This window comes from Lissotriton helveticus, chromosome 4_1 (assembly GCF_964261635.1).
Source record: "Lissotriton helveticus chromosome 4_1, aLisHel1.1, whole genome shotgun sequence".
In the NCBI taxonomy this organism is placed as follows: domain Eukaryota; kingdom Metazoa; phylum Chordata; class Amphibia; order Caudata; family Salamandridae; genus Lissotriton; species Lissotriton helveticus.
In genome coordinates this window covers 2,106,512,463-2,106,538,039 of record NC_136063.1, presented here as the reverse complement: position 1 = coordinate 2,106,538,039, position 25,577 = coordinate 2,106,512,463, and the positions used below count along the sequence as shown (strand labels likewise).

Sequence of the window (25,577 nt, the reverse complement as noted above, 5' to 3'; positions counted from 1 at the left end):
TATTATCCAAAAGGTTTTAACCTTTTGAGTTATAAATTGACAACTTTCTTGCACAAACAATTTACAACAAATCGGTTGTTTCTTTAAGGCAGTTTTGTATTTTGTGATGGATAATTTGAATTTCTTTGTGTTTAGTGCTAACTAGCGTTGTTTTTTTTAAAGTTTAATGGCTTCGTAATGGTAATTCAAAATCTGTGAGTCATGAAAGTAATCACTCTTGAGTTTGACATATTTCTGTCATCCCCGTAATTGTGAAATTCCACACCTTTTGATTTTAGAAAGTTTATGCAAAGGTTGTATGGATCTGTCAAATAAGTGAGGGGATAAATGGATCCTTGTGTCATGACATTGGCTACAGAAATTGGTTTTGGTTGACTGAATTGATGCATTCATGTGTCCAAATGAACCAACCTATTTATGGTCGGGCCTTATGGCTTCCCCACCGTTTTAAGTTTCTCGGTACTAATGATACTTTTCAGAGAGAATGGGATCTTCGGAGCTAATAGCTGCTTCAAGACCCCATGTAGTATTAATAAGGCATCCTTTTTTTTGTAGCCATTCTCCTATACCAGGTTGGACGGTGAACTACGTCATAACCCAGAAGGGTACGAGTAATCACATTTGTGGTTAACTTCATTATCATCGCTTCTGTTCTTCCTGTAATTCGGTTTTGTTTACCATATACTTTTCATTTTTGACATTCCTCTCTTGAAGAAGGATTCTCTGGCTCTTTCTTACGAAGAAGCTGTACCTAGTTTGGATTAGAAAACTGTTCTACTTTTAGAATGTTTTGCCATTGAAAAACATGTGACAAAATTAAAAGATATGCTCAGAGCAATAGCTAGTTTTTTTTCTACAACAAACATTTCTTTAAAGATAATTTGTACAAGAAAGCACCAGGGGGACTGTGCTTCATGACACTTTAGTCCAGACTTCTATGGGGAGTAGCTCGTGAGCTACCGGTAGCTCACCAGCTACCTGTAAATAGCTCTTCTGTGTGCAGCCTAGCCTACTAAATTAGAAGCTTTTGATTGGTTGAATTAATATATGTATACCCACATTGAAGAGTGTGTATTTAATACCGCAAATTTGTATATTTTCAGAAATCATGAGATGTGAGTGGAGAAAACTGCCTGAATTTTAAAAACATATTTAAAGCTGATATTTAAATGATAAATCATGCAGCGTTTAGGAGACTTATTACCAATATTATTACCTTTTTTTACGTTACTGCTGGCAACCGTGCCTGATACACTGAAGTGATCTCTTCTAGTAATCTTACATATAGTGACCACTAATGTTATCTTGTTTGGTGTGGTCACTATTATAACACTTATAATATTAGTAGCTTCGGGTGATTTTTATTGAACATAAGTAGCTATTATTACAGAAAAGGTTGAAGACCACTGTCATTACCTTTGGGGCCTGGTGCACCAGGGCCTCCTGGGCCTCCGGGTAATCCATCAAGACCTTTCGATCCTGGAATGCCAGGTGAACCTTTTGAAAATGAAATGAATGTAAGTAAATCCATAACAGTAAATTAAAAATCAACATAGAATCGAAGGCAACAAAATTCAAAATATTGATGCACTAATCAGGCATTTGGCAGGGAAACATGAATTCATTTATACATACATGATCTACTCTGGGCAACAAGCTAAGGATTACACAAATTTGCTTCGTTGGTAACAGTTCACAGCACCATAATGAGACTTCTCAAATGCCTTCTACTATTTACCCAGTATCTCATCGATATAAAGTCTGACCTTTAAACTGAATTCCATGTTTCCACTTTGCATATCAATTTTCAGCAACTTTAAATAATTAAATATTTATGAATTTGTGAACAACAGGTGCCCAATATATTGAATTTAAAAACAAATTTGCACAAATGTTGTTTTTTATTTATTTATTTATTCAGAGTTTTATATAGCGCGAACAAGATCTTTACAGATATCAGAGCGCTTCACAGAAACAGGGGGTCACGATAGCATGAGGGTGACGCGACACAATATTGGGTGCAATATAAACTTCAGTAGCATGATCGGATAGCAGTCATGTTCTAATAGAATGTCAGTAAACAATCAGATAAGCGAAAATAAAAGTCGATACTGAGTCTTACATACAACTACAATAAAAATCAGGAGAACTTATGCTATAAGTATCTAAAAGTTACAGGGAGCAAGGGGAAGGGACCTCGATATACAGTAGGCTAACATGAATAGTCTAATAATAGATATTTAGTGAGTAGCATAAAAGGATCGACTGCCCATCATGTAATTGTGGCAAACACGAGGAATAGACAAATCTAGATCATGCAACATATGACATTATTTGACATTAGACAGACATGAAACCAGTAATACCCAAGCGGCACAAGTCACTGAGGAACAGACATTAAAGTTCAGGTGAACTTAGCCATCATAATGACTTTCACCTCTTTCTTAAAGAAGGCCATGGAGGAGATAAGCCTGGTTTCGGGAGGGAGTGCGTTCCAGATCCTCGGCGCCATTCCTGAGAAGGAGCGTTTGTATGTTTTTTCCTTCCGGAATCTGCGAGGTTTCAAGAGTAGGTTTTTTGAACTTCTGTTGGATCTCGACCCTCCTGATATAGTTAGCTTTTGAGTGAGGTAGTTAGGTGCACTGTGGTGTACAGCCGCGTGTGTCATCACAGCAATTTTCAGTTGTATTCTGGCTTCAAAGGGCAGCCATTTCAGCGATTTCAAGTCGGGGGTTATATGAGAGTGTTTTCTTGAGCCCGTAATGAGTCTCGCGGCAGCGTTCAAGGAGGCTCTTAGGGGTGCAGTTGTTGCTAAAGGGAGACCACTGAGGGTCACAATTCCATAGTCTATGCGGGGGATGACGAGGGCTTGTACTGCATTTTGGAAGTCTTTGGCTGGGAGGAAGGGTTTCAACTTTCTCAATGTGTTGATTTGGAAATTAGCTCCTTTCGTTGCTTTGCTAATGTGCTGTTGCATGTTGAGCTTTGCGTCAAGTGTGATACCCAATGATTTCGCGGAGTCCACGATGGTGGGCCGGACATTGAGTGCTGTTAAGTGGTTGAGCCAAAGTTGGGTGGTGGTAGATTTCGCAGGGGGTGCTATCAAAAGGAACTCAGTTTTCAGAGCATTTAGTTTGAGGTGGTTGTCGGCCAACCACGATTGGGTCTTTGTGAGAGTGTAGTTCAGGAGTTTGATATCATCCGGGGATTGTACCTTTAGGTAGAGTTGGGTGTCATCGGCATACATATGGAAGTGTACATTGGATGCTTGGAGCAAGGAGGCAAGTGGTTCCATGATGAGGTTGAACAGTGTGGGTGAAAGGGAGGATCCTTGTGGAACGCCTAAGTCGACTGGCACAGGCGAGGACAACACATTGTTTATCTTGAACTTCTGAGACCAGTTATGTAGGAAGGAAGTGAACCATTTGAGAACAGTCCCGGATAAACCCATTCTAGTGTTTAGCAGCTCAAGGAGGTTCTCATGTTTGACCGTGTCAAAAGCTGAGGAAAGGTCGAGGAGGATGAGGAGGCATGAATCATTGCGATCAAGGATTTGGTGGGCGTCATCAATTATGTGAGTCATGGCCGTTTCCGTGCTGTGTTTCGCTCGGAAGCCTGATTGATGGGGGTTGAGGAGATCAAACTTGTCAATGTGTTTTGTTAGTTGAAGTTGTACACATTTTTCCAGCAGTTTGGCCAAGGTGGGGATGTTTGTGATGGGACGGTAATTGTTTAGGTCAGACGGGTCCGCTGTGGGTTTCTTGAGTATGGGCGTGACTTGCCCCACCTTGAGTGAGTCAGGGATGAGACCTTGTTGAAGGGAGCTGTTAATGATTTTAGTCCAGAGTGGGAGGAGCATGGTGGTGAAGTCTTTTACCGCGTTAGCAGGCAGGGGGGGTCTGTGAGGTGATTAGAGGGCTTTAGGGTACCGAGCAGTTTGAGTATTGCATCTTCTGAGTAGACGTCAAAGGAAGCCCACGATGCGCTGTTTTTTGGCTGAGCGTTAGACATTCTGATGACAGGGTGTTGGCTTACATCATTGAGGAGATCATTTCTTATGTTGTCGGTCTTTAGCTTGAAGAAGGCGGAAAAGTCTTCACTGTGTGGGATATCGCTTGTTGGGTTGTTTGATTGTAAGGGTTGCGGCTTTGTTTGACTTTTTACTAGTTCGAACAATTTTCTTGGTCGGTTTTTCGCTTGGTCAAGCTGGAGGCGAAAGAAGTCAGATTTCGCACGCTTGATTTTCCTAAAGTAGGCATTTCTCTTGTTCTTAAGCTTTTTGCGATGTAGTGATGAGGGATCAGTTCTCCAAGTGCGCTCAGCCGATCGCATAGCTCGCCTGTCTTCGTTGAGTCTGCCGTCATACCAGGGGTTCGAACTCTTGGTGGAGACTCTCTTTAGTTGCAGTGGGGCGGCTTCGTTGATTATAGAGGTCATGGAGTCGAGGTAGAGGTCTGTCAATGATTGAACATCAGAGACGCCAGCAGGGGGAAGGAGGAGCCTGTAGGTGTGGGGAGGTAGGGAGTTAGGGTTGATATTCTTCATGTCCCTTTTCCAGATCTTGCATTTGGTGGGTTGAGCCGGGGAGGGTTTGATTTTTTCATTGATAAAGAAGGTGATGATGTCATGGTCTGACCAATCACAGGGTTGGATTGACCCCAGTTGGGTAGAGTCTTCTTTGGCGATGATAAGATCGAGTATCGAACCTTTATCATGTGTTGGGCTGTTGCATATTTGGGTGAGGTCAAGCGCATTAAGGAAAGATTTAAGACTATTCACCACTGTGTCTTTCTGATCGTTCCAGTGGAGATTAAAGTCACCCAGGTAGATTTGAGTGATCTGCCGACCGGCGTTGGAAGTAATAATGTCCATGAGTTGTTGAGAGAAGATGAGGTTATCCCCCGGCGGGTGATAGATGAGGTGTACAGCACATACTGGTTTGCCCTCACTGGAGATATCGAGGCAGTAGAGTTCACAGGAGGTGAGGGAGGGGGAGGTGACTTTGGTGACGGATAGATTGCTCCTGAAAATGCATGCTATTCCCCCGCCCGTCTTGACGGTCCTGTCGAGTCTGATGATGTGGTAATTGGGGGGAACTAGTATATCCATAATGGGCGTGGAGGCTTCAGTTAGCCAGGTTTCCGTCAATATGGCTAGGTCAAGATCAATTGATGTGACGAGATCTGCAATGTCGGAGGAGTGTCTCTGGGCCGATCTGCAGTTGAGAAGGATGCATTTGAGTCTGGGGGTGAGAAGGGAGGTCGTGTGTTCTAGCGATAGGGGGACTCTTCTGAGGTTGTTTGGGACAGAGCTTCTGATGTTTAGTGTTGGGTGCCTAAGGGGATTTGAGAGAATAGTAGGTATGGGGAGGTGAGTGGGGGCTATGTGTTTTACCGGTCCTGGGCCAAAAGAGCGGAGGAGGGTGCGTAAGTCGTGGTCCGACAGGGAGTTAAGGGCACGCCGGGGACGGTGGGTGTTGTTGCGGACGGGGATAGAGGGCCAGTGTAGAGAGCGTTGAGTACGAGGGACTGTGGGGAGAGTGCGTCGTTTGTTGGATACGGTGGTGGTCGTTGTGGGTCTATGTTGTCTGGAAGGTGTGTGAAGAAACTCTTTGATGGTGCGGAGCTCGTCTTTGAGTTGTAGGAGGGTGGATAGGATCAGGTCGAGAGGTGTCTTGGTGTTAGTGTTCGTGATGTGGGCCATGGGCGAGGCGTTGAGAGGGGAGTTAGTGGGCGAAATTGGGGCGGGGAGGTGGGGCGAGGCGTTGAGAGGGGAGTTAGTGGGCGAAAGTGGGGCGGGGGGTGGGGTATGCTAGCATTAGTGGAGGGTTCTGCTGTTAAAGAGGGTGGGGTGGTATTCGGTGGGTGCGATGAATTGTAGTTGAGGGGTGTGGGTGACGTAGGGGGAGGGTAGGAAGTAGTGGTGGGGGCGTTGGTGGGGGGTGGTGCCGGTGAGTTGAGGGATGAGTGAAGGTCGAAGATAATAGGGGTGGTAAGAAGGAAGTGGGGGGTGAGTAATGGGGGGGAGAGGTGGGGGGTGTTATTGTAAGGGAGGACGCAAGTTCTGGGGTGCTAGTTGGGAGTGTGGGGGAGTGAGGGGTGAGAATGGGGGGGGGTTGAGAGGGAAGAAGATCTGCCAGGGGGGGGGGGGAGAAATACTCCGGGTGATGTTGGATTCAGCGAGATTCGTGTGAGGTGTGAGATGGGGGGAAGGGTGGGTGGGGGTAAGTTGGATGTGCAGGGGGGAATGAACTACGTCTGTAGGTGAGGGGAGCGGGGGGGTAACGTCAGGTGTGATCCTGACTATAACACTGGGGGGATGGGAGGGGTGTATGTCATTCCGAGGTTGCGGTGGGCAAGGCGGGTTATTTTGAGTATTGGTGTTGGGGGGAGTTGTGTAGCTTGATGTGTGCGGAATGGAAGTCCGCCGTTTGGCGATGTGTTCTAAGAAGGTAGGGAATAGGTTGTCTAGTCGGTCAAGGTTCCTATCATTGGCTTGAAGTAGAATGGTCCCATTGTTGTAGATGGTGATTGTGGCTCTGCCTGGGAAGACTAGGGATGGTGTGATAGAAAGAGTTAGGCCATGAGCGGATTTATTGGTAGTGTGAATAGTGAGAGTGGAGAGGAACGCTTTCCTCCATTGTGCTCTCCGTGTAGTGTAAAAGATGATATCGTTGTTTGTGTCACCGTTGGTCAACGAGAAGTAGGTGTCCACACACGGTAATTCGGGGTGTGCCTTTAGAAAATTATGTTTGTAGCGTTTGGCGTTTTTTTTTGTGAGCTCAGGTGGGTATATGATTTTGTAGGTGTGCTCGCCCAAGCGTTCCATGGCGGAAGAGGCGTGGGTAGAAGAGGTGGGGAGCTTGTGTAGTTGCGGTGCCATAAGCCTAAATGGTAGACTGTGGGCAAAAGGTATGGATGACTAGTCTAAGATGGCCGCTCCAGTGGTGAACTATTCAAAGATGGCCACCACGGTGGCATATAGGGAGCCAGAAGTAGTCCTATCTCTATTGTTGATGTGCCTTAGGGAGCTAGCTTCCCTTTCCGGGGCAGGTCGAGTTAGTCCATCCTCTTTGTTGTTCGGAGGGAAGGGGAGAGATTAGGTTTCAAACTGTTCAGGAGGCGAGGAGGAAGCCTTATCTCTGTCAGGGTGACCTGTGGCCACGTTGGTATGCAGATTCACGGTCGTTTGGTGGGCAGTGGAGGCGATTTATGGCTTCGTTATATTGCCCCCGCCATTTTAGGTAAAGGAAAGTGAGGTTGTGGGCGAAAGGTTGTGGGGTTGTGGTTTTGTTGTATTTGGCATCGGAAAGCACAAGCCCACCAGTAAGTTGAAATATTGACGCAAGCTGAAGACATATCAATGGATTAACCTGAATATAAGTGATGTTTACAACTTTTTCTAAAAATCCCACAACCTACTTTAAGACAATGAAGTTGGATTCTATCCAACAAGCGGTAACAATTTCATCCTCCTTTCCATGCTCAAAGATGTTCACATGCTATCTGCCAACAACTGGATTCATGCCTTAGTTAATCTAAAATTCTTTACGTCATTCAATACTGTTGACGAATGAATCCTCATTGCCCGACTGCTGGAGTCAGTTTTCTTTGTTCCTCTCCTCCTCCCTGGACAGGTCACAAACAGTGAGCCCTTCCACCAACTCTGCACCCAGCCATGTCAAAGCTGAAGATGCTATTTATAAGGTTGCTCTCTGTTCCCTATTCTCAGCAATACCTACATGCTCCCTCTGCTTCACACATCAATAATAATTTTTCTAGTGGATACTCCATTTACCTGCAGATTCCTCAGTTTTTAAATCCCTCCGGGCACCAGACTGGATCTGGAAACATGACAATAGCTCTCTTGCACTAACAGGAGAGAGCCACAACTCTGTCTCGGCTCCTGAAATGACCCTGGACATGACACCATGTCACTTAAGATGCCACCCCGGCACATTGGTGTTAGTTACTCATCTGTTTTTTTTCCACATCCTCAAGAGACAAGGCTGTTGAGATTGACAGAACACGATTATAAAAACGAACTAGGGACCTTATGCAAATTGAATGATTAAACTTCAGAACAGGAAGGCTGGTGGGATTAGTGAGGAATCTGCAGGTTGATAAAGTATCCATCAGAAAGATCACAACCAATGGTAAGTAACTTGTTCTTTTAATGCATGCTCCTACCAATAGCAAAACCTTGCAGTGCCCCCCAAAAAAGCACAAAGCACAGCACAGCACATCAGATAAGTACAACTTGTGCCATCTAGAGGGCTGGATGACCTATGCCACGGCAGTGGGCTGTCGACTCTTCACTTTGTCCTGCACCAAAACATGCAGCCTAAAATGGCAGTGTGTGTGTAAAGGTACAGGGCCTCTAAGGGTGGCACATGTACCTGTGGTACCATTTACAAGGGACTGACATGTGGCCAAAGAGTACCAATTGGGTTTTGTCTCAATGCTGTTTAGGGAAAGAACATAGGCCCTGTGTACCTGTTTGGCAGGAACCCAGGGCACACTCAGTCAAAGTACATTAGCAGTTCGGCAAAAAAGTGGGGGTGACCATGCAAAAAGAGGGCACTTTCTTACAACCACCACAAAGTAGGCCCTACTTTTCAAACAATTGCTACTTCTACATATGATAAATTAGAACCTTTTAAATGTTGGAAGGCATTTAAATGGACTCCCAGGTATTGGGTGGCTACTTTTACAAGCTTGAAAAACATCAGTGTTTCCAACAGAGTGCATCAACAACAGAGATTATTAAAAATGAACAGCCCCAGTACACTAAGCCATGTATTCATTGAAGATCTTGTTGCCAAACTGATGAGATTAATGATTTCTTTCTTAATGAGGCATCTACCATTCATTCAGTCTGGAACCCAGGAAAAAAGACTCCTGAGTGATGTCATGGATGTTCTTGTGGGTCTGCTGGTGCTTCTTGATAGCCCATTGACTTCTAAAGCCATCAGCCTCAGAGCCATCTTATCATTTGTATGAGTGCACAGATATTATTGTGTCAGGCCTAAAGTGGTTTTCCTCCTCAGATCTCTGGTGACCTGATAAAAGCCACTATTTTTGGTGTGTGAACATAATGGGCAGTACCAGACCTATCTCACTGCAGATTGCTCATCTTTAGAATATTCAAGGGCACCCGACCGGATCTAGAATATTTCAACAGCATTGCCCCCACTCAGCGGTGGAGCCATGAGGTTCAGAGCCGACTGCCATCTTCCCAATTAGTGACAATGGAGCTTCTTATAAGAGGCACCCCTGCACTTTGACTTCAGTTTCTTTCTTGACTCTGTCCGCTCTAACAAATGAAGCCTAACAGTAATCAGAGGTACGAGTGTGCATATCTCTAAATTGGCACATTTTATATTGAAAAAGAGACCATTCCACGGAACCAGGCAGAGGGAAGACTGTGTGGAATAGGCAGTTAGATAGAGAATACACAGGGCCACTGGAATTATGTGGCATAGGATGGTCAAATTATGATTCAGGGTTGAGTAAATTATACTGAAAGAAAAGGCACATAATGCGCCAATATGCAGCACATTTTGTGATAGTATTACTTCATTATTTTGTCATTTTAAAACTTGTTAACACTGTCTGAGCATTAGTTGCAACTCAGTAGTACCAGTTTACCACCCAAACACAGCAATGAGCTACAGAAATGTGACCAGTCAACCTTTGCAAAAGGCCATCCACTGCGTAGCAACACATGTCGCTGTGTTTTCAGGACCTTTTTGAACTATTTGAGCTAGAATTACTTTTGTTAAAATCTGCAGATTATGCAGCAGATGATGGATTATGTGGCAAGTCTATAATTATGCGAAAATTGCAGTGACCGCACAATTGCATAATTCCAATGGCCTTGAGTATACACGAGAAAGAGCATTACTGAAGGTAAGAAACATGTTCTTCTGATGGATACATCTAACCACAAAGTCCGCAGCTTTCGAATAGATACCAAAGTAGTGCCTCCATAGGTGGTAGACCTTTGAAATGGCTCAGACGAAAAACCGAAATGACCCTCCAGTTGGACCTGGCTGTCAAAGTGGTAGTGCTTCATGAAAGTGTGTACTGATGCCCACGTTGCAGTATAACAGATGTCAAGGACAACGCAGTGGCAACAGCCTTGGCCCAGGTGGAATGGGACCTCAATCTCTCCAGAGGCTGCTTCTTGGTCAGAGGACTATCCACAGAGACAGAATACTTTTCTGCACTGCCTTGCCTTTTCTTGCCCCAGTGAACGCCACAAAGATCTGATCGTCCACCCAATGGATTTTGGAGCAATCAATGTAAAAACGTAAAGCTTATTTGAGGGTTCCAGCCACTGAAGATTCTTCTTGGAAACTAAAGAGTTCAAAGGTTTTAGACACTGTGTTTTCAATGGTGCCCACAAAATCTAGCCACGGTTTTCCCCATTGCTGGAAGATGCCCTGTGACACCTCAGGGTGTAATTGACATTCATGATCTGCCAGGTCCTGCATGCCCACCTTGGCATTCAAAGATCCCGCCAGGTGGTTCGCAACCAGGGAAATGCTCTGATGCTCCAGCCAGCTCCAGAGATAACATGCAGCTTGACACAGAACCCCACCCCACCCTGTTTGTGTGAGTATGGCGGTGGTGTTGCCCATGAGAACATGAACAAGCATCCCTTTGATGGATGGTAGGAAGGCTTTCAGCGCTAGGCGAATGGCCAACAACTCCAACAGGTTTATGTGGTCTCCGCCTTAGGCAAGATCCCTCTGAGCTTCACTTTCTAGGAAGCTGGTGTTTTATGCAGTGTACCAAATTGGCTTACAGGGCTTAATTTAATAATCCCAAATGCTCTCTTTTGTGGTAGTGTGGATGAGCAGTTTATGCTTTTCAGAGGGTAGTGTTAAGCATGTGTTGCACATACACTGAGTCTATAAATGGCACATATACTCAAGAAGAAACTTTAGCCCAATATAGAAACATACCAGGTATTTTTATATATTTGTAACACCAAGAACTTCATAATAGGGTAAGTACTTTTTGAGTTATCAATTTTTACAGTTAAGCAAAAATGTGTTTTCACCTGGTAATGCTTTCCCATGGGGAGATAAACATATACTGCATACAGGTATTTGAATCACATTTCAAGGATCCTCTTAAGGACTTAAGGTGCTAGGGAGTCAAGTTCACAAGATCCACCAGCAGTTCGGGTTTACCTGTCCTAGAATGTCCGGATCCAGAGGGGCTGGATGGAATGGTAGCCTTGAGCGCTACACCGTAGGTAAAGAAGGGGTCCACCTAGAAACAGACTTCCGAGGGGAACTTGGGGCCAAGTCTGCGAGGTCCCAACGGGGGGCTCAGTTTGTGAGTGTCATGGGGGCAGGGGGTAAAGTTGGTGTTCGTGGACCCGGGCAGTGGAGCTCGGGCGCAGAGGGTTTTGGTCGACATGTCCCGTGCATCGAAGGCGCTCTCGGTTCTGCAGTCAATGCTTGCAGGTTGCAGGTACGTGGCTCCTCCATTTTAAGAGAGATGCTGACAGCTTGGTAAAGTGCTGGTGGCCCTCCGAGGCTTTTGGAGGATGCACACCTGCAGGACGTGTCAGGTTGTCGCGATTGTTGGGACAGGCTCAGGCAAGCAGGGTTTGGCGCCAAAGTCCACTGGCTGTCAACAGTTCTCGCTTCTTCAGCTCTTCTTTGTCCTTCTTCTTCTTTTTTCAGGTGAATCAGAGTTCCTGGTGTCAGGGGCCCCCCTAAATACTGCATTTACAGACTTTACGGGAGTGAAGGGTAGAGCCAATGGGCTGCTTACTCTTGGGGTCACTAAACCCACCGGGGACAGACATCAAAGGCAGCCGAGGCTTTGAAGTCCCTGGCCTTGTTATGCAGATTCACTAGCCATCCTGCAGGAGGAGGTATAAACACTCCTGCCAGAGTAGGCATTGTTTCTGACCTCTGAGGAAGCAGTTTCTCACCTCCAGGCGGTCAGAAACTCATCTTTGGTGGCAGGCTGGAAGATACCGGTATGCCAGCACACTGAGAGGCTGGTAGGTTTTCAAGGGGCACTACTAAGGTGCCCTCTGGGTGCATATTTTAATAACGTCACTACTTGCATCAGTATAGAATTATTAAGACATGGTATTTGATATCAAACACCATGTATTTCAGTGAAGCCATCATGTTGCTGAGGAACTTCATAATGACCAGTGCCCAGTACATATATTTAAGATGACTTCCCAGTTCACTTGTGCTCTCTAGTAATTGAACTAGACAGAACAGGGGCATCTGTTCATGCAGGTATGTCCTCACTTGTAATCTTAGGCACCCTGCCTTGGGGCTGCAAGGTCTGCTGTAGGGGTGACTTACAAATACTATATGGTGTACACATGGATGTGTGTCATGTCATGTTTTCACTGTGGTCTGCACCAAAACACACAGCCTGCAATGGCAGTCTTGCATGTGTTTGGTGAGGGGTCTCTTAGGGTGACACAATTTGAGCTGCAGCCCTGAGAGACTCATCTTTAGTACCTCATGCCCTAGGTACCAGGGGTACCATTTACTAGGGACTTACAGAGAATGCAAAAGGTATTGCCAATTGGGGGAATCATTTGTACAGTTTTTGGAAAGAGATTGGAACTGTGGACCTGGTTAGCAGGAACCCAGTGCAGTTCCAGTCGTAATCATATCAAATACCAGGCAATGCGTGGGGGTGACCATGTCAAAAGGGGCATGTTCCGACAGGCTTGAGCTAGGTTGGCCCTATAATTCCTCTGGGACTGCTGGCAATATATCACCAACCAAAGCATGGAAATATCTCCACAGCAAACAGCTGTCAACGACTGACTGGAGGGCAAGACTGGCTAAGGCAACTATCCAATTCCTGGATGTCTCATTAATTTTCAATCTTTATCTGAGAGAATTGTAGGAAATAAATTGGGGTTCAGCTTATGACGGAAGCCTGAACTACTAAACATTCTGGTGTAGGGTGCTATGTAAAGAAGTCTGGGTCACCTGGCACCGGCCAGTGGCACCTAGCACCCTACCATTGCACAGGCAGAGCAGAAAAAGGCTTAAACCAGGTGCCCATAAGGTTTTAGTGAGGGCTTTATTACATGGAAGGACTTGGATTAAGTTTGTCCTGGTTACACAACTTCTCTCAGCACATACGTTTTGAGTTCCATAGCAGTTAGCTGTAAACCCAATACATTTGCTGACATTTCATTATCTCGGCAAAGAAGGCACTCTCTTCCGTTGATGGCCCAGAGAAAGAACACAACTCAGTGTCCAGGAAAAAGTCCAACCCACTGGCCTCCTACAAATCCAATAATACTTTTCTTCCACACAGTGTGGAGGAAAATAATCCACCTCATCTCCATTGTCATCTTCAAAGGCTTGTTGACTACGATTAGAGTCTGAACCAAAAAAGTGTTGGAGCACTGGGTTTGACTTCGAGTAAAGTTATGGTCCTCTCAGAATTGGATTGGGATGGGACTGGGTGCATCAGTAAACTTTGGGACGTGACCTTAGTCGAAGTCGAGACAAGTGTCTTTCGGAATTGCAAAGGACTACTGGGGCAGGGCTGTCCTTTGATTCTGGCCTCAATGTCAAAGGGACCAGTGTAGATTTTGGTTCCAAAATGGAACTCAGCACAAGCTTTGGAGCAGAACCTGAAACAGGTTTAGGAAGCACAGATGGTGTAGAGAGTAGATCTGTAAGGGGTCTCCCAACTGGAGGCCTCTGGATTCTTGGGACTGAAAGGCAAACCAGAGGAAGGCCGAACAGTGCCAAAAACATTAACAGGGCCCATTTACAACCATATTACGATGTCACAGAGGACCACAGAAAATCAGGGTGCAAATGCAACTGTGGCAGTGGCTCCCAGGTGTGGATGAGAGCACCCCAAACAAGACAGAGGCACCCTGATGTCTTTCCAACTCCTCGGGCTGAGAGTGGTGGGACTGGGGCAAATCTTGTTTAGCCTTCTTGTACTTCTGCTTTGACTTTGACTAACTGGAAAACTTGGACTGCAATGCAAACCTGTCCCAGGAATGGCCCAGAGAGTGAGAACAGGTCAGCGTCCTCGACTTTGAATGGGAGGAGGACTTCTGTGACATCTTTCAATGTTCGGTGGCATACAGCTGCGATTCGTATTCCCGAATCACCTTCGGATTCATAGGGGCACACTCCTCAAAGGTCTTAAAGAGTCATGCGACAAACCCAAACGCCAGAGGCACACATCATGGGGGTCTGTTACAAACATTTGCGACAATCCATACAAGGCCTAAGCCGTGTAGATTCCCTTGCCCATTGGAAAAATAAAATTGAGCAAAACAACTCTCAACTGACAGGGACAAAGTTGGGAGCAACCCCTGGATCTGCATTTGAAGGTGTAAAGGTGCAGCAACATAGGAACTGACGTTGGTGCGCAGGTGTGATGTTTATTTGTGGCACCATTGTCACTTCTGGGGTGGAACAAAGTCAATGCGGAGGCACAAGCCACCACTATTCGGTGAGGAAGCTGTGCTGTTTATATGTTTCCGAATGCAGTCTGGTGCCTCAAGATGTTCTAAAGGTGAAGAATCTTTGGTTAGAAGTATCCATTACAACTGGTGCACATCAAAGAAATAAAAAGATTATAATGTGATAAGAACAACAAAACAGAATCACTTTTGACAGGTTAATTACCTGGGAATCCGGAAAGACCTGGTTCACCCTTTGGACCTGGAGAGCCTGGTAGTCCAGGTAAACCTGAACTTCCAGGTGCACCTTTACTGCCTGGGCTGCCGGGCAATCCACTTAGGCCTGGGTCACCCTGAAATGCACAGAAAAGAATCAGGTTTAATAATGGTGTTTCTTTTCTGGATAGCATCCGATACTCTATCAGCATCTATTGCATGGAACAGTCAGTACATTGTAAACTGAATTTTTTGAGATCTACAAATCTTTCATTTTACCAATCAGTATGTATTGTATTTTGCTTATTTTTCAAATAGGCACAGGAGCTCCAACAAAAACTAGTATTGAAAATGCAACATAGTAGATGGATTAACATTTACCAGCCATGTCTTCCTGCGCATCAATCGAACTACATTAGTCCAGACTAACGCAAGGCTACTCGATACTTCAGACAATCTATGATGAGAAACAATCCACACAGGTTTTTTTCCATTCTACTAAGCGTGGTCACGTTTGTCTGCTGTTCGTTAAATGGCTGTACAAACTCTAGCTTCTTAATATTAATTGCAGGTGTAACCAACAAGGCTTTGTCATATTACGGCATCCAAACGGGAATCAGCCTTAACAATGTGGTCTCAGCCACGCGTGCTGTATCACCGCAAGCCGTACCATGTTTGCCTTAACCAGGCATGGTTAAGGCAATGCACTGTCTAGTTGCGGAGCAGAGGCACAGGAAGGGGAAGACAGGAAGAGGAAGGACTATCAGGAATCGGGAGAGGACACAGTGATGCAAGAGAAGCTTAGGCTTGGCCTTGTGGGGGTTGAGGTAGGTTGTAGGACTCAGGAAGGGGCCAGGGTAGTTTTTAAGGTGGGGGGGGCAGTTTTTAGGGCTAAGGGTGGGGAAAAAAGTGATGTTGCGGAAGATAGGAGGGAACTTTGATGAGTTCTGTGCTGGCAGTGCGCCACAACCCTCATAACCCTTATAATGTGATTTATCAAGCCATGCGGAGCCACCTTGCATGGCCCTGAGCAGCTTGATAAATCTAGAGTAAACCCATGCAGTGCAAATCGCTGTGTTTTATTACTCTTCTCCGAAGAGGCATTCCAAGGGTGGTGCTTGGGTGTTCCTATGCAAAACCCATGGATTTTTCCGCATTCCAAGATTCACCGGAATTGGTAGACTTTCCCCAATCGAAGGGGTGTAACAAGGAGAAATATGTTTATTTCTCGTAATTTATTCCTTTTTAGGTTTTGCTTGGCAATGCGTACGAAGTACGCATGCGCTAGCAAAATCTTATGTTTTGCAGTGGGGAACAGGGACTCGCCTCCTCCTCCCATTGGCTAGCTCCATAAATGGAGGCTAGCCATTGGGAGAAGGCTCTGTCCGTCAATCTCGGACCAGATTCGGGGGCGTTCCCGAGAATTTTTCCCTTTTGGTGACGTCAGCCGAAAGCCTGTTCTCGGGAACGCCCCCGAATCTGGTCCGGCATTGCCGGCACCCGCCTTTCTGCTCGGGCCGTGAGAAGGAGCCTCACTTAGAGCGCGTGGAGCGCTTTTGCTGACCTCTAAAGCCGGTGCCCACCCGGCATTGTCCCTTTGTTTCCCCACCGCGGCCCCGGAAGCCGAGTTCCCCAGGCGAAGGAAGCAGCCGTCCGTCTCCAGCCAGGGCCGCGCTGGGATTGGCTCAGCCGGCCGAGCCTCCGCCGCGTCATCGGGAGGAGGAGTGGAGAGCAGGAAGCAAGAGATCTGCTGGAAGATGTCCAGGTGAGTGCTCTTTTTTTTTTGTTTCTTGCCTTCTTGTTTTAGAGCGCGTGGATCACCCTGCCCAGGCTGCCCTCACCCTCTCTAATACCACGTCTTGCTGCGGGGTGAGTGAACCTGCGGCTGTCGGTGCTGGAGAGAGCGGTGCAGTAATCAGAGATTTCCTTAGCTTTAAATTGGTACCGGGTGTTGCGGCAGCACAGGCTTCCAGAGTGTGCGTTAGGTGCCCCCATCCCCCAGGGTACAATAGTGCACCTTCCTGTGTGTGAGCACAGGAGCTGCCGTGGACGCAGGGGGGTTCTTGGGTGGCAATTCATCTAATAGATCAGATCTGCCCCTGTGGGCTGATGGTCTTCCTTCAGCTGCACTCTGGTGTCCAGTGCGTATGTATGGCTGGTAGGGGTCAGTGGATTTAGATGGGCGGTTGGGTTCACCCTTTCCATGATGTTGCAATTTCCTACAGGGTTGTGGGGGTGTTTCTTGAGTTGTAGGTGCTTGAGTGTGTTACGGGAAATGGTTTTGCAGAAGGTAGTGGTCTCCTACTAGCAGTGCCGTGAATGCAGGGGGGTTGCTGAGGGTCTCCATTGCAGGGGATAGGGGTTTCTCATGGGTGCTGGGGACATCCCTGTGTGTTTGTATTCTGTGTTTCTGGGTCTTTTCTCTCTGGCCGACGTGAGTTTTGGATTGGCATTAATCTGGTGATTTTATTTGTAATGGTGCAGTGAGTCCGGGGTCAATCTGAAAAGAGTGTGCCGCATGGTGTGGTCGCATGTGTCATTGAATTGGCTTTTAAGGGTGGTCGGGACACTGGTGTTGTCGCGGATTGCTGATTAATTACGGAGTGGCTCTGGCTTCACCTTTTCTCTCTGGTTGATACTGTGTCCACTACTACAGGCTTGGCTCTACATAGCCCCTCTGCAGTTATGTCCAAAACTATGACAGCAAAATTAGCGATTTTTCTATTGGTAGGCTGGTGTCTGAAGTACTCAGCCAGGTGCTCGTGCCATGAACAGGTGTCAGAGGTTGGCTTTGAGCACTCACCTTGACAAAACGTCTCCAGTGCCATCTAATTTGTATTTATTTTTTGCAGATTTGTATAGCCCAAACTGGACTCGAATGTTTTGGAGCGCTTTACATGAGCACAAACTACTTTGCACATTATATTAGCACCAGTAACGTTACGCGCAAGGTCGGATTCATTTGTTTTTATTTCTTAGGCACGGGGAATGTAAGTGATTTTCCCAGAATCACAGGATGTGGAGCCGAGACTCGACCTAGTTCCCCAGAAGTCAGCAGCTTTGGCCCTGACGCCACATATATCTACTTTCCACTAGTGGCCGTCCTTGCCCCTTTATGATGGCGCCCTGAGTATGAACCCAGACCCGCTGTCAGCCCTATATGATTTAAACACTTGGACACGTGAGTGGCAAACTGTATCGCACACCCCAGATCATCCATCGACCTCTGTTCCCGGATTGCTTGTCTCCTGTCGATCGCTCCCAGTGCCATCCAGACACATCGCCCTATGCCCACCCCTCTGGTATCATCGCTTTATCAACCCCGTCATTTGATTGCTCGGTGTCCCTGTCCCTCCCCTCTTATCTGATTTCCCCCCTAATCACCTTCTCCCGCGGGCCATGCTGTGGATTGTATGTTAATGCCCTCAGGACGCGCGAGCTGCCTCTTCTCACACCCTGGCAGCTGAAAGGGTCTGAGGAATGCCAGATATTCAGAGCTAGTGGCACCACCCCCACGCCCCCAGTCTCCCACACTGATTCCAGGCCCCCTTTCTCCCAGCGCGCAGGAGAGCAGGCTGCGGTGGTGACCTCAGGGGTGGGCAGCCCGCTCTCCTTACTCAAATGGGTGCTTGTGAGCAGTGGCTGCAATACTTCATCGCCGGGAGTTGTGAAATGAGGAAATATACGGTGTTTACTTAGTGAAAAAACAGCCCGTTACCACTTGATCGCAGGTCGAGCACGCTTCCTAGGTTGGTCCAGTAGCATGCGTACCCCGGGGTTTCTTTCGCATGCATCTCTTTTTATATTTTTTTGCTGAATGTTTTTTCGATTTCTTGTTACGCGTGGTGCCTAGAACTTTTTCAAAGCCAAGGAAAGCGTTTTCCTTTAGAGCCACGGTCCCTGGTTCGATCCGGGGTATTTGCTAACAGATAACACCTCCGTGGCATCTTTCTGGAAGGGGGGGGGAGGAGTTGGTGTTGTTTACTCATTGCACAGGCCCTATGTATTTTACTCTCTAGGGGCTCGCAGTGTGTGGATGGGGGCTCGCAGTGTGTGGATGGGGGCTCGCAGCGTGTGGATGGGGGCTCGCAGTGTGTGGGGGGGCTCGCAGTGTGAGGGGGTGCTCTGTGTGTGGGGGGGGCTCGCAGTGTGTGGGGGGGGCAATGTGTGGGTGTGTGTGGGGGGCTCTGTGTGGGTGTGTGTGGGGGGGCTCTGTGTGGGTGTGTGTGGGGGGGGGCCCTGTGTGTGTGTGTGTGGGGAGGCTCTATGTGGAGGGGCTCTGTGTGGGGGGGCTCTCTGTGGGTGTGTGTGTGGCATTTGCGAGAGATTAGGCTATTGCCATTGTACATGACAATGCCATTTATCTGTTTTCAAAACGAACACATAAATAAAAAATTTGTCATTTACAATGCCAATAGCTCTAACTTTTACAAAGGCAAAACCGTTGCATTGTAAATGCTTGTTTTATGTGTGGTGCAGAAAGAGGAAAATGCCTCACAGGATTGTTTTTGTCAGGGAGCTGCCCCTTCCTGCACAAAAACAATTCTGTTAACAATGCAGGCGAAGTGTCTGCAGTGGTGCTATGCAGGACATTGTGTGACAGCGCTGGGAAAAGGCGGGAATGTGCCGTACCATGTTAAGTGCCGTGTTTTCCTGCCCTTTCCCTGCCAAGCTGCGGTACGTGATATAATGATTAACCACATTGGTGCTAAGGCAATTCCCGCTGGGTGCTGATGATTGAAAATCCCATTGTTCATGACAAGGTCAGCTCGTCATAAGCACAGCTCCAGTGCACTGCATGACGAGCTGACCTTGTCATGAGCATGGAAGGGGTTAAAGCACCAAAGCCTTTTTCTAGCGAACTAATATTACTTTCTGTATAAAAGGAATCAGGCCATCATTTCCTTGCAAACTAGATCTGATAAAAATGTGCACTACCTGCCCTAAAATACTAATTAGCCAAAAAAACTCCTGTAAAGGAATAGCTGTTAGGTTTTAGAGGATTAAAATACCCATGTGACACATTCAGTGAAAGAATCAAGTAAGTGGAATATTCGTACTAGACTTCCATGAGGTAAACTGAGCCCTTACTGGAACTAGAACATTGTTAACACTAGTTTGTGATAACGCATCACACAAATGGCATGAAGCACTTTGAAATGAGCCTTGTTGTAGGAGAGGACTTGTTTTTGTATGATGAGCACCCCTCAGGTTTTTGGACCGATGCAGCTGGTTTTCCAACTTTGCAGTGCACAAGCCCTGCTGTCCAGGCCCCAGTGCATGTGCTCTGACCCACAAAGTATGTGTACAATTGGCTAATACCTGATTGGCCTATTTAACTCACCTGTAAGCCCCTAGTATATGGTACAAGTGGTACCCAGGGCTAGTGAGTTAGATGTTACAAGTGGACTGCAGCTCTTAATTGTGCCACCACTGGAGCCTAGTAGGGCAGCGTTTAAGTACCAATTCAAAATGGTAAAATATTTGCCAGGTCAAAATCTGCTTTTTTAATATTGATAAGGCACCCCTAGGGAAGGCCTTGTATCCCACCAGGCAGGGTGCTTAATATTAAAAAGAAGGGCATGTTTCTTTGGTGTTTAACATCCCTGGCAGTGAAAACACGTAATTGCCGTTTTGACTGGAGCAAGGCCGGTGGTCCCATTGGCTAACATGGAGTTTAGCTAGACAGTACGCTAAGTGCTAACTTCCATTTTGGACCACCAACGATATTACTCCACGGTATTAAATGAATTATTACATTCAACCAAACTCATTGCAGAGATGGGATTTAAGGCACTTATTAATAGAAAAGTGACTTTAGGAAGTCACCACTCTGTTACCCAAATCTTCAGTAGCCTTTCCTGTCTATCTGCAGCAGTTGTCATCGGAGACAATGTGATGCCCCCTTCCCACAAACAGGGAACAAAGAGAATTGTTGGTGGGAGGAGATGTGACCCCCTCCAGCAGGATGACTACAGGGCGGTGGCCATAGATGGCTACAGATTGCTCAGCTTCCAAGAGGGTACCGCCTCAGTGAAGCAAATAGCGATCACACCTCGACAAGCCTGCATCTCCTCCAGAGGGGGAAAACCCAATGCTGAACTGGTTTTCCAGTGGCTCATTATGTTGGATAAACCCCAGGAGTGTGCCCTGGGCACCTCACAGGAGAAGAAGGCATGTGCCATCTTCATCTTGGACTTGGGTGGAGAAGGGTATCCCAGGATTGTTTGGTGGCCAAAAGCCCACAAAGTGATATAAAGGTGTAAGGGTTGCTTGTGGGAACTATTAGCCCATTGACTAGTGTCCTCCCCTCCCACAAATGTGAAGATGCCTTACAAGTGGAACCCCAAGACAAAGACTGTGTCTGCTATGCCCATTCATGCAGAAGAGCTCCAGTTGTGCCTGGACAAAAGTGATTCTCCAGGCTAGTTGGCTAGCCTCCAGTTAAGCTTTGGGTCCACCAAAAACTAAGGAAACCTGGATCTCTCAAGAGCCCAGCTGGCCAGGAATATCTGACTGCTGCTGGACGCCAAAGTGCATGCTGGACTACTGAGTCCTGGCCTTGCAGAGGTGTACTCAAGTCCATGGGCCCTGTAGTTAAAGTGGAACCTCAACCCTAAAAAGGAAAGATTGTCTTGCCTGTGAGCAATTGCTGAGACTGCTGTAACCAGGAGACCAGTTGACCAGTGACGACTGGACCTGCACTGGACTCGACTGCTGCATCGTAGGATGACTCCTGATGCTCATGGATACCTGGGAGGCCCCAGGAACACTCACTGCATCTCATGAGCATCTTCAGCATCCTCAGTACCCTGTATCCCCAGCATCAGGACCACTTCTTGGCTAATCCGTGGCAAAAGAGAGAAATGCACTGAGGACCATAACATTGCTGGACCCGTGACTCTCTCCCTGGAGCTAAGGGGTCCCAGTGACTGGCTCCAAACCAATTGTGGCCCGTCCAAGTGAATAGAAGTAGCCGTTCTAGCCAGTTGACTAAAAACTGCTAAACCACTTATGATTTATTGCATTTCATAAAAGTGAACTACAGTGATTTACTTAGCTTTAAAAATTAATATCTATAGTTTCCCTCAATAGATTGTCCTAATGTTGGAGTCTGTTTTAAGATAAAAATACTTTTTTTATACGTTGGTGTTGGATTTTTACTGTGCTGCGGTTCCTGCGTGTTCTCTTTTTTGGCACATCTAAATGCTTTACACTTGTTTCTTTGTTTAAGCCTGACAACTCAGTCCTGGATAGCCGTAGCACAGAGCAAAGGGTTTTTATAAAATAAACCTAAATGGATCTGTTAAAGATTATGACATCATTTTATGGTGAGGTCTCACAAACCTCATAATAATCTACATTCCCACACTCGTTAACTACAGCATTTAGTGTGTTTCAGAAAAGTAGAAACAAACATAGCTCTTTATTTATTTTTACTGCTCTGAAGTATTTAAGCTAACATACCTCTTCAGAAGACTAAAAGGTAGAGCTGAGTCTGTGGCAGTAGCTTCATTAGAGGCAGCCACGTTGAGCCACTGTGGCTCAGATGTTTTCTTTTCCTTCAATGCGCCCCAAACAAGCATGTTTTCATTCTGCACTCCCTTCCTTGCAACAGCAAAAGTAAACTACCATGGGAACAAATGGGGCTTGGGTAGACCGGTTAAAGAATGGAAATTGGGTGGTGTGATACAGTGGCTACAGCAACAAAATAATCACTGGCCCAGGGAATTAGCAGTCACACAATGGTGCCTGAATGATCCTAGAAGAGTAGTTATAATCTGCAAAGGAATCATTTGTATTAGCTGTCAAACGCCAAACGTGAATTATAGGGTGCTAGAATATTTTAAGGCATTAGAATTAGCATTAGTATTTCTTCACCAATAACAATAACCAAAACGTGGCTACCAATCTGTACAATAACTGACTATTTACACTGTTAGCCTCTCTGCTCTTACTGATGTATGGACCTTCACTGTTGTCAAGTTAAAGTTTCTGGTTGAAACATTTTGTTCAACTAATAATCTGTTAGTGGGTGTGAGTGTACAAGATGTTTTCATTAGGGATCTCTTTGGTGCCAACTATGTTAAGAGGTGTGAGTGTACAAGATGTTGTCATGAGGGATCTCTTTGGTGCCAGCCTGTGCTGTTCTTGTGGTTTCAGCCCTGCAGGCCAATGCCTGTGATGTCACAGTAGGATGTTGAGACTTGTTAGACCTTGGCAGGATGGGAGCAGGGAGAATCCACTGCTCTGTTTCCTGTCTATTCTCCTGAAAAAGGCTTACATAAGAGGATATCCCGAGGTAGTTCCTGTCTTAATACAATATCCAGGATCCTAAAATATTTACTGTTCTATGGCCCTAGGCTCCTGGCTCATACCCGGCCCAGTAGAGCCACTCCTTATGACACTGAATCACTCAAGTAATAAGTAAGCCTTATTCTCGTGGAGAGTACTGCCAGGATTCTATTAATCACCAGCGTTCTAATGAGAAACAGTGGCTTAAAAGACTGGCAGAAAGTAGGATGGATCAGTGATAAAATGAGTGCTCTTTGCGTGGACATCAGTTCACCAAAATGCCTGGAATAGCGGAAGTGACATTGCATGCTATTTTCTTTACTTTGGCTCACACACACATGCTTACACATACTAACACATTGACAATCAACCGCGCACAGAAACACACTCACCGCAAGCATGCATACAACATACATTTAACAGCATTTTTTTACGTACCTTACCTTTTAGATAGGGTCATATTCCAGCTAATGTATTTTATTTTGTATTACACTAATAGTGAATAATATTATTCAGTATTTGTATAATAAAAAATTGACAGAAACCAGGCAAGTGGAGCTCCAACCAGCGTCCTTTAGGAAGAGCTGCCCCTGTGTTCCAGGCGCTGATTTTGCAACATCTGAGGCTAGGGGTCACAAAAGCAGTGCCAGGGGTAGCAAGGGGCAAGCCAGGGGACGCAGCTACAACCCCTGGCGACCCCTAAATAACGTCCATGGCTCTTTGAGGGGTTGGGTATCCAAGTACGGTGCTGCCTGGTAAGGTCTCCACACAGCCCTCTAATAATTCATACACGAGAAGGCCCCTACAATGTTTTCTAGAAAGACTGACAATCAGTGGCATAGCAAAGAGCGGGTCCTGGAGGGGGGGTGGGGGGGCTGGGGTTTTAACATCTCGTCTGAGGGAGATAGGGGTAGATGGTTCGGCCTTGAGCCTTTTGGCTTCATTTCTGAATCAGAGGGAGCAAAGGGTTAAGCTAGGAGACTTTTTATCTCCTCCCACTCCTGTGCAATGTGGGGTCCCCCAAGGGTCGGCACTAAGTCCGACCCTGTTTAACATCTATGTGGCCCCACTTGCCAGGTTGGTGAGATCATTCGGGATGGAGATAGTCTCCTATGCGGATGATACACAGATCTTAGTGTCCCTCCCCCGTTCGGTGCCCCCCCCCCATACATCACTTTAGAAGTTGTATGGAGGCGGTGGCTGGGTGGATGATTAACAACTCACTCAAACTGAACGGGGTGAAGACAGAAGTTCTGGTGTTTGGTGGCAATGCTAACATCTGGACCGCCGAATGGTGGCCTCCATCATTGGGAACCTGTCCTACTCCTACAGAGTCTGCTAAGAACCTGGGAGTAACTATGGACCGGGACCTTTCAATGGCACAGCAGGTAAATAGAACAGTAGCTACCTGTTGAGGCATCATTAAAGTACTCTGTAAAATCAAGCATTACCTGTCTCCGCAGGCCCGTAAGCAGGTCGTTGTTGCATTAGTGGCCTCACAGCTTGATTATTGTAATGCTCTGTATGCAGGAGCTAACAAGGGTCTTTTGCAGCGTCTCCAGACAGTACAGAATGCGGCGGCTAAATTCGTGCTGGACGCTCCTAGACTATCTTCTGCCACGGCAGCCAGGAAAACTCTACACTGGCTCCCTATTGAGTCTAGGATTGCCTTCAAGACTCTTTGCTTGACCTACGGGGCGCTCACTGGTAAGGGGGCTGAGGGCGTGAGGAAGTTGCTTCATCCTTATGCCCCGGAGAGAGCCCTCCGATCTTCATCTAAGAATTTGCTGGTAGTCCCCCGTGTTCTCCGAACCAAATGGGGCGGGAGGGCTTTTTCAGTTGTAGCCCCTAAATTGTGGAATAGTCTGCCGCATGTAATTAAAACACAGCCATCAGTCCAGAATTTTCGGAAGGCCCTGAAAACGTGGCTTTTCTCCAAGGCCTACCCGTAGTGCTTGTTATCTGACCATTTTATGATATTGTTTTTAGGCGCCTTGATGCCTCTGGGCTTAGTCGCGCATTATAAGACTTTTACCATTACCTTTTTTACCATTACCCCGGGCGTCACAAGTTTTGGATGCGGCCGCGTTGGACAGCAAAGGCTGGGACCTCCACGGGTGGCAAAAGGCCTAGTTACACCACTGCTGACAATTGACCATTAAATACTCAGAAGGTACAGGGAGATATTTCAAAATGAGTACAAGCTAGTGGGTCAGAAGACCTGCAAAAATAGGAGATGATGAGGCATGTATGATGTTTTATGAAGCATTATTAACAACGACATTTTGAATTCTTTGAGCAAGTCAACTTGTGACTCCCTTTCCTTAAAAAGAAAAGACAAAGGGTACAGTGACCATGAATAAAATGTTCTTTGAGTGACTTCTCAGCATATCATTTGCTTTAGAGTGATAGCCAAGATAAGCCGTGCATAACATTATTTTCAAACCCACCTGAGTGATGCCCCTCCCAATAGTTCATGTAGGTCCAATGTTCTCCTTAGGAAATATAGTAAATCTCGGAAATGTTTTAAATCTCTCAACACATTTATCCCAATAATGGCAAGTACTTTTAGCTGAATTGCTCATCCTAATAAAAGCAGACTATATCAATGTGAAAGCAGTATT

The 25,577-nt window shown here is 46.3% G+C and overlaps 1 protein-coding gene across 1 annotated transcript in view; it reads right to left on the bottom strand.

Moving 5' to 3' along the window:
* The window catches only part of COL4A5 (collagen type IV alpha 5 chain), a 433,650-nt gene that overhangs the window by 103,055 nt on the left and 305,018 nt on the right, over positions 1-25,577 (bottom strand). Inside the window, exons 37-38 of the mRNA XM_078688785.1 lie at positions 14,669-14,795; positions 1,417-1,497 (exon numbers count right to left, since the gene is read on the bottom strand). Of these exons, the coding sequence (XP_078544911.1) occupies positions 1,417-1,497; positions 14,669-14,795 (208 nt within the window). The remainder of the gene's footprint in view (positions 1-1,416; positions 1,498-14,668; positions 14,796-25,577) is intronic.